The following is a 9,741-nucleotide window of genomic DNA, read 5'->3' on the forward strand; positions in this document are numbered from 1 at the left end:
AAATCAAAACTAACAAGTTACATTTCAGAATTTAAAGAAGATGGTTTATCAACTGACAATAAAATATTATTTTGTAATTTGTGTCAGTGTGCAGTATCATCTACACAAAAGTTCCTGGTGCAACAACACATTACAACTAGTAAACATCAGGCCAACAAACAACTAAATTCCAAGCAGAGACAATTGTTTTTAACACAACCAACAACATCGAATGTAAGATCTGAGTTTAACATCGACCTGTGCCGTTCTCTCATCTCTGCTGATATTCCTCTCTACAAACTAAAGAATAAGGTCTTCAGGGAATTCCTTGAAAAATATACTCAACATACAATCCCGGATGAGTCAACACTTAGGAAGACGTATGCTCCATCCATCTACGATGAGACAATACAGAAGATAAGAGATGAAATTAAAGATAGTTCAATTTGGGTTTCCATTGATGAGACTCCCGACAAAGAAGGTAGACTTGTTGGTTATGTAGTTATCGGTTTGTTAAGTGAACAATATTCTGAACGAATTCTTTTACATTGTGATGTTCTAGAAAAGTGCAATAACAAAACTATAGTTAAACTGTTCAACGAAGCTATGGGTATCCTGTGGCCAAAGGGTATTATGTACGATAATGTGTTATTCTTTATTAGCGATGCTGCCCCTTATATGGTCAAAGCTGGACAAGCATTATCTGTTGTATATCCTAAATTGACTCATTTTACTTGTGTGGCGCATGCATTTCATCGTGTGGCAGAAGTGGTCAGAGACAATTTCCCTAAAGTAGATTTGTTGATTTCATCAGTGAAAAAAGTATTTCTCAAAGCTCCCAGTAGAGTTAACGTGTTGAAAGAAATGTACCCTGAAATTCCATTGCCACCAAAGCCAATTTTAACTAGATGGGGTACATGGCTAGAAGCAGTTGAATATTATGCCGAACATATAGACTCTATTAACAATGTTCTCCTTGCATTGGACTCTGAAGATGCAGTCTCAATTGATACTGCGAAAACAGTTACCTGTGACATAAGTGTGAAGAATGACTTAGCTCACATTCAGCATACATTTTCATGCATCATAAAAACGCTCAAAAGTCTCCAAAATAGGCACCTTTCACTATCTGAAAGTTTTGAAATTATAAATAGTACTGTGGAACAACTGAATCGTGGTAGAGGTAAAGTTGCAGATGCAGTAAGAGCTAAGGTGGACACTGTACTTTCAAAAAACCCTGGATATGAAGAACTACAAAAGGTTGTTGCTGTGATGAGTGGTGAATCAACAGTGAAGATTAACTTGGACTTATCCCCAGCAGACATTGTGAAATTGAATTATGTACCAGTTACTTCTTGTGACGTCGAACGCTCTTTTAGTCAGTATAAATCTATCCTCAGAGACAATAGAAGAAGATTCACTTTTCAGCACTTGAAAGAAATGTTTGTAACCTATTGTTATGGTAACAGACAATAAAAATTGTGTTTTGTTGAAACTACATTGGAAGATAAGGTACGTCCATTATATTTTTTGTTTAGTTTGATTAAAATGTACCAATATTTAACGTACATAGTCATTTTTTTATAATTTTAAGTCCATATTTAATTCCATATTTTGGTAAAAATCCATATTTAATTCCATATTTTGGTAAAAATAACTACATATATATTTACATATTTCATATATTTTTAGTCCATATAAATCCGTTCCCTGGTAATTACATATTATATTCCTTTCAACCTAACCGTATATAAATAACAAATCTTTGCGAATCTTGTAATTACCAATAATATATTAAAATTTGACATTACATATTTTTACATATTTACCGCACATTACATATTATGACTTGGTATTACATAAATCTACATGTTTAGGGGTTTTATCCATTTTTCTTCTCTGAAAGAAAAAAAAAAACTTCTGCTGGGGAAGTTTACAATTTGAAATACACAGATTTAAAAAGCCTTTTTACTTACTCAAGAAAGGATATATTTCGGGACGAAACATAAACGTCCTTAGTTCCAGGAAGTAATAGAGGCACTCACCCCATACCGCCCACTGTAAATATGAGTGAACAAAAGCCAACCTTTTTCATACAACTACCTTGTATTGTAAAAATCACTCAGAAAGTAGCGTTGCCTTCATGTGGTGGAGTGGGACCAGGGCGACATTATTTGTCTCGAACAATAATATTGTTCTCTACATGTTTTAACAAGCAGTTCCCATGCAATTTGCAACCTTATCCATCCTCTTCCTAATTCTTCCAGGGAAAACCCGCGTCAAGTCTGACATGAGACTTTCAGGTTATTGCTTGACCTCTTTACTTTAAATTTAGTAGACCTATACGGAAATGGGATTTTCCGACCAATTAGAAAGTATGGTTCTCGGCGGGAATAATCCTACCCTTCTGAATGAGATAGGAATGCCACTTTTCAAACAACAGTTTGTAAATGCCTATATTTTGAGGTTTTAGTGTGTACTTTGTTTCTTACAGGGAGCAGCTAAAATGCATGTGTCCCACATCTCCTCTTATTTTCTGCAAATCCAGTAAAGCGAAACAGTGCTTGCAGTACTGTTGTGTCATTCATTTCACTCAGTTCTCTAGTTTTAGTACTTACAGTATAAAGTGCAAGTGGGTTTATCTACTGCTTTTAACTAACTAAAATGGCCCCTGTATCTTCAATCCTAACGACAAAAATAAAATCATGGATTGCGGTGGATGAAGCTTTCACTACAGATGAAAAAATAGTAATGTGTCAAGTGTGCGGTAAAAAGTCGGGTGCTCTATGAAATCACAACTGGAGAGTCTTACCTATCCTATACCTGCTAGATATTGATATTAAATATTTTCATGATTTTACATATTTTGGTACATATTCAGCTTATTTTTCTTACATAAATACGTATGTACATATTTCACACCTTGATATTACATAAAAATCCGGCCCCTAGTTATTATTGTATTTTCCTCGCGCTACTCCTATTTTTATCGTTCATGCTAAATTGTTCTTGTTTTCGTCTCCTCGTACAGTATCAACTCCGCAGAAATCTCGCAGATATATTGACTTAAAAGAAGCACTTACCTCTTTTGTGTAAAGGTACGTGCCTCCGTACATTACTTCCGACAAAATGATGTGGTCCCCCGTGTTCAGCAGTTTAGTGATAGCTCCTATGGCGCAGGAACCAGATGCGAAACAGACGCAGTGTTTGGCTTCCTCCAAGAGAGCGATGCCCTTCTCCAGCAGCTCCCTCGTGGGGTTCGAGTGTCGAATGTAGACGTGACCCTGCCACAAACAATGTTGATCATTCGCAAAGCCTCTAAAATATTTACGTCGTCTGTAATTCACACAAAGCCCAGCAGTAACTGAGTCAGTTAAAAGACATTCTGGCACCAAAATAATAGGTTTAAGTAAGCATTGAGTCGATTAGATTGCCATAATAGCTAGAGAAGTTACTACATATGGCGATATTAGCAAGTGATATCCACGGTGAAAATATAAGATTCTATGTGTAGTAGTAATAAAAACTCCTACATATAATATTTATATAAATTATAATATATTTTATTATTAAAATGTGAACCAGCACACATTTGATAAATTGCTGAACTGTATTTTAATGAACTTTCCATATTATTGAGTCCACACCTGTGGAGTAACGGTCACCGCGTCTGGCCGCGAAACCAGGTGACCCGGATTCGAATCCCAGTCGGGACAAGTTACCTGGTTGAGGTTTTTCCGGGGTTTTTCCCTCAACCCAATACGAGCAAATGCTGGGTAGCTTTCAGTGCTGGACCCCAGGCTCATTTCACCGGCATGATCACCTACACTTCATTCAGACGCTAAATAACCTAGATGTTGATACAGCGTCGTAAAATAACCTAATAAAATAAATAAACATATTATTGATCACTGAATAAACGGATGAGAATGTGGTTTCAGCTAGATGGAGCCACAGTGCATTAAGCTATGGTAGTTCTTGACAAATTAAATAAATTAGGTATTTACGCTGTAGGATTAGCTTAGCGGCGCGTTTTTGACGCTCTACGTTTGGATTAACGGATTATTCCTGACGCTGTAGGGGTGAGGCTCTAGGGTTGGGTTAGCAGCAAGGTTTTGACACTCTAGGTATGGGATAGCACTTTATTGACGCTCTAGAGTTGGGTTAGTGACGCGGTTTTGACGCTCTGGTGTTGGTTTAGCGGCGCGTTTTTGACGCTCTTGATTTGGATTAGGGGTGCGTTTTTGACGCTATAGGTTGGGTTGTTGCTTTTTTTAGCTCTAGGGTGGCTTAGTGGCGTGTTTTTTGACGCTCTAGGTTAGGATAGCGGCGCTTTTTTGACGCTTTGGTGTAGGGTTAGCGCGCGGTTTTGATTCCGCAGTTGTAGTTTAGCGGCGCGTTTTTGACGCTCCATGTTTGGGTTAGCAGCGTGGTTTTGACACTCATGGCTTGGGTTAGCGGCGCGTTTTTGACGCTCTAAGTTTGGGTTGGCATCACGTTTTCGAAGCTCTAGTGTTGGGTTATCGGCGCGGTTTTGACGCTGCAGGTGTGGGTTAGCGGCACGTTTTTGACGCTCCATATTTGGGTTAGCGGAGTGGCTCTGACGCTATAGACTTGGGTTAGCGGCGCGGTTTTGATGATCTAGGTATGGGATAGCTGTACGTTATTGACGCTGTAGAGTTGGGTTAGTGACGCGGTTTTGACGCTCTTGTGTTCGTTTAGAAGCGCGGTTTTGGCGCTCTAGTGTTGGGTTAGCGGAGCGTTTTTGACGCTCTTGATTTGCATTCGCGGCGCTTTTTTGACGCTGTAGATTTGGGTTGAGGTTTTGATGCTCTAGGGGTGGCTTAGCGGCGTGTTTTTGACACTCCAGGTTTGGGTTTTGGTTAGAGGCGCGTTTTTGACGCTCTAAAGTTGGGTTCGCATTACGTTTTTTGGCGCTGTAGGTTGGGTTGTTGCGTTTTTGACGCTCTAGGTTAGGATAGCGGCGCTTTTTTGACGTTCTGATGACGGTTTAGCGGCGCACCACAATCAACTATCCATATGCTAAGCGGCAACTAATGTTTTGCTAGCATCGTGATGGCGACTGTCCGCAAGCTCGGCTTCAATTCCAAGTTGTTTTTGTCTACTCTGTGTATTTTGTGCTCGTTGATTGGACCTGTAAAATTGCCAGAATCAGCACTGAAACACTGGGAACACGTTGTCTGCTTACTTGCGATGTCTTACCTTGTTGGTGGAGGGATCGTCCTGCTCGAAGGTGGTGCTGAGTCCAATGGGTGGCGCAATGCTGTGGCTGTTGGACACACCCGGCTTGTAACCGAGTCGGATCGCCTTGGTGTCGTATCCCAGCTCGTCTATCCCAGACATTGTGTCAAGTGGAACTAGAAACCAGTCAATTTGAATCAATTATAATAAAAGGAATTAATCCGTATGGTACAGATTCCAGGTTTTAGGAAGGTGTACTTGGCTCTCAACTCTATCTTAAGAATTCCGTGGTGGACTATTCTAGCGTATCATATTCACAATCCTTATAAATAAGAACCAATTCCTTTAAAGTCCAATGGCCACGTGCATCAACGTCGGTGTAAGGGTATATGTACGGAAACAACCACAAATATTATCAGAAAATGCAGGCCCTAAATTTCTAAAATTTTATAAGAAAATTGACTCACAATTGGACAAAAATTACAAGGTACCACAACAAGACTTATTAGAACTTAAATATCTGATAAAAATATTAAAAAAGGTTACTAATAATATTTTTCAAACCAGTTTTATCAAAGTATGAAAAAAAAAAATTCTGCAGTTACATCATTTGGTAACCATAACATTGTTATGGTCTCTCTGACGTCTTTAATATTTTTCCTGCATGTAATAAACACTTATTTCTGAAAAGCAGACTACTCTCAGAAATGTAGAGTTGTTTATTTTAATACAATTAATTATTTATTTGTCCTACATGAAGTATATTAAAATTTACATAATGTTTTGTGATCTAATTTTTCTATTCTCAAAGAAATGGGCATTATTGTAGTCTACATTTTGGGTCAATGCATGTTAAATCAGTGTACAAAATTTCAGAATTCTATCTCTAATGGTCGTGGAGTTATGAAATAATATGTGTGAAAATTTTCAAATTTTGGACAATTTAATTTAAAGTTAAGAGTGAATTATTAAAAATATTATTAGTAACCTTTTTAAACTTTTATAAGATATTTAAGTTCTAATAAGTCTTGTTGTGGTACCTTGTAATTTTTGTCCAATTATGAGTTCATTTCCTTATAAAATCTTAGTAATTTGGAGCCTCCATTTTTTTAATAATAATTGTGGTCGTTCACGTACATATACCCTTAAAATGTTTACGAAACCACGGTTAATAAGTAACTATTGTCAAATTGTAATTTCTGTGCACAATTTAGAACAACCTCTCACTTAAACATGGTTAACTACTGGGGCGTACGCAAGGAGGGGGAGGGGGAGTTTATGGGTTTCAACCCTCCCTTGAATAAAAAAAAACAACATTAGATTTCAGTATTTTGTTTATCTATAACTCCCATAACTCTACCTATGGTTATGCCCTATTATAATTTGTAGTAGAGCTACGGTTCAAGCCCTGTACAACTCGATCCGAAACATTGTGGATATGATGTAACACTGTAAGAAACATGCCTCCGAAAATACTTTTATTAAATTATCATATTCCGATATACTGTACCACGGTCAAGCTATAACGGGGGGGAGAGGTAAATGATGTCCCCATAAGACGTTATATGGGGATTCTATTGTTTTGCTTTGCCCCCCCCCCCAAGGAAACGGTTCTCTCTCCGTAACATAACATACAATGCTTATATGTAACGTCGTACTCACCTCTGCTAGCGAACAACTTCTTCGTGTAACCTAGTAACGGCAGCTGACTGGGACGAAGTCTGTTGTTGCAGCAGCTTCATTGTAAATATGCTCTTGACCTTGACACGATAAGATATCGGAGTTAGTAATGCATCTCAATGAGATTACATTGAAGTCCAGACGTTATGTAACTTCTAGTTCCAGAGGTTAATTTGTACTAATTTATAGTTGGCCTTAGTACTTGGCAGGTCTGCCGTGACGTATAATAGCGCCATGCATGGTGAAGACTGAGTTCACTGTGTTTACAAGGATACAATTTTTTTCTCCCGTTCATGTTAGGACACAGATTTTGCAGGAATGCAGCAGTTCTAAAAATGTTTCTATCCTACTTACTTACTAACTGGCTTTTAAGGAACCCGGAGGTTCATTGCCGCCCTCACATAAGCCCGCCATCGGTCCCTATCCTGAGCAAGATTAATCCAGTCTCTATCATCATATCCTACCTCCCTCAAATACATTTTAATATTATTCTCCCATCTACGTCTCGGCCTCCCTAAAGGTCTTTTTCCCTCCGGCCTCCCAACTAACAGTTTATATACATTTCTGGATTCGCCCATACGTGCTACATGCCCTGCCCATCTCAAGCGTCTGGATTTAATGTTCCTAATTATGTCAGGTGAAGAATACAATGCGTGCAGTTCTGCGTTGTGTAACTTTCTCCATTCTCCTGTAACTTCATCCCTCTTAGCCCCAAATATTTTCCTAAGCACTTTATTCTCAAACACCCTTAACCTATGTTCCTCTCTCAGAGTGAGAGTCCAAGTTTCACAACCATACAGAACAACCGGTAATATAACTGTTTTATAAATTCTAACCTTCAGATTTTTTGACAGCAGACTGGATGATAAAAGCTTCTCAACCGAATAATAACAGGCATTTCCCATATTTATTCTGTGTTTAATTTCCTTCCGAGTATAATTTATATTTGTTACTGTTGCTCCTAGATATTTGAATTTTTCCGCCTCTTCAAAAGATAAATTTCCAGTTTTTATATTTCCATTTCGTACAATATTCTAGTGACGAGACATAATCATATACTTGTCTTTTCGGAATTTACTTCGAAACCTATCTCTTTACTTGCTTCAAGTAAAACTCCCTTGTTTTCCCTAATCGTTTGTGGATTTTCTGGCTTGCATAGACCAAACTCAAAATGTGTGCTATAAACATTTCGAAATCGACAATACAATAGCCTACTATATAAATTATTGTTTGCTGTTTGCCAGGTCTTTTTCACTCGAGATGAAGGTAGGGTATATAGGGCAGAAAAACTGATGAAGACTATAGGAAATGTGGTCTTAACTTAACTGAGAATGAAAGGGTTGGGAAAGAAGCGTTTAATCTCATTATAAATTATAAAATAATTAAGTAGTGATAGTTGCCGGTATCTTGGTTCAAGTAGCACGTGCCAGAGGGTCACTTGTAGATAATAAAATTACACTAGTTTGATTTGGAATATAAGTATTTCAAAGGAATAATCGTTATTTATGGTACTTGTGAGGTAAGTGCATCTTTATTGCACGAGTGGAAAGATTTAAGTACGAGGCGTTAGCCTCGTACTTAAATTACACGAGCGCAATGAAGACCACGCTCACAAGTACCATACGTAATTTTATCCATGACCATAACGAAAAATTATGTTTTATAAAAGAAAATATGTTGAAAATAAGTCCTCATATAATCACATATCATGGCATGGATTTTAGAATCGATACGAGTACTAGGTAGGTCATGATGTAGGAGGCCATGATTAGTGAAGAATGGTATCTAAGGCGTTGGATAAATAACAAATTATAATTAATTATGTAATGTATATTTTTTTCATTTTAAACGTGTATTTTCATCTTTTTGAAGTTTCAGAGATTATTCAGAAGTGTTCACGGGACTAATGTGATTAAAATAATTTCACATTTTTCTGTAAACTTAAGAGGAATTTTGAAACGTAATTAATCATCGTGTCTGTGTAGCTCAGTTGGGTAACGCGTGTTGTTGTAAAATGTTATAAAATTATGAAATCCTACAAACCCAACTTCGCAGGTTCAAGTCTTCTCGCATCCCAAAAGGTAAATTATTACAAATTAAAAAAAAATACATATTAGATATGGATGCAATACACAAATTACGACGTAGTAGATAGAGAAAAGAGAAGGAGATACAATGGACATGTCCTGGGAGCCTGCCCTTATGGCGAAACATTGCGTATATATAGGCACCATGCAATTAGAACTAAATTGGCCGATGCCCTTAGAAAACTAAAATACACCGTCTATGAAGAAGTCCACGGAACCGCCGACAATGGCAGTAACAGACGAATTGACATAATCTCCATTAGCGAATCCCTGTCTCAGGGTATGATAATCGACCCCACCATCAGGTTTGAAACGTACAAAGGACAGCCCGAAGACGTACATGAGGAGAAACGAGCAATCTACGTTCCAACCATCCCGTATTATAAAGATAAGTACCAACTTCACGATATCAGTGTTAGGGGATTGATGTTTGGAGCAAGAGGAACGATACCCAACTTCTCTTCTAAATTCTGTAAGACCCTAGGACTGCACAAATCTTTTTTGAATGAACTGGCCCTCCTCATAATTAGAGATTCAGTCAAACTATTACGGAACGACCTATATGGACTCCAATTCAGCGTATGGAAAAAATTGACGCACCATTATCATTTTTCTTTTTCCTTCTTAGCTTTCATTGATTCTTTACTTGAAACTTTTTTTCTTCTGTAAACTGCCATTGTTTGTGTATTTGTTTGCCTTTTTTCTTACTCTTTTAGCTCTCATCATCTATTTGTTCTTGTATTGTTTTGTATGCTTTGTCTAATGGCAGCCTCTGATTTGAGGAAGCAGCGAT

At 37.7% G+C, this 9,741-nt stretch overlaps 1 protein-coding gene across 1 annotated transcript in view; it reads right to left on the reverse strand.

Moving 5' to 3' along the window:
* LOC138700342 (cystathionine gamma-lyase-like) overlaps positions 1-6,933 on the reverse strand; it is a 31,654-nt gene extending 24,721 nt beyond the window's left edge. Inside the window, exons 1-3 of the mRNA XM_069826899.1 lie at positions 6,844-6,933; positions 5,203-5,357; positions 3,063-3,263 (exon numbers count right to left, since the gene is read on the reverse strand). Coding sequence (XP_069683000.1) covers positions 3,063-3,263; positions 5,203-5,343 — 342 coding nt within the window. The 5' untranslated portion in view covers positions 5,344-5,357; positions 6,844-6,933. The remainder of the gene's footprint in view (positions 1-3,062; positions 3,264-5,202; positions 5,358-6,843) is intronic.
* Between the last annotated feature and the right edge of the window lie 2,808 nt (positions 6,934-9,741).

The sequence above is a fragment of the Periplaneta americana genome, chromosome 5 (genome assembly GCF_040183065.1).
Source record: "Periplaneta americana isolate PAMFEO1 chromosome 5, P.americana_PAMFEO1_priV1, whole genome shotgun sequence".
NCBI lineage: Eukaryota > Metazoa > Arthropoda > Insecta > Blattodea > Blattidae > Periplaneta > Periplaneta americana.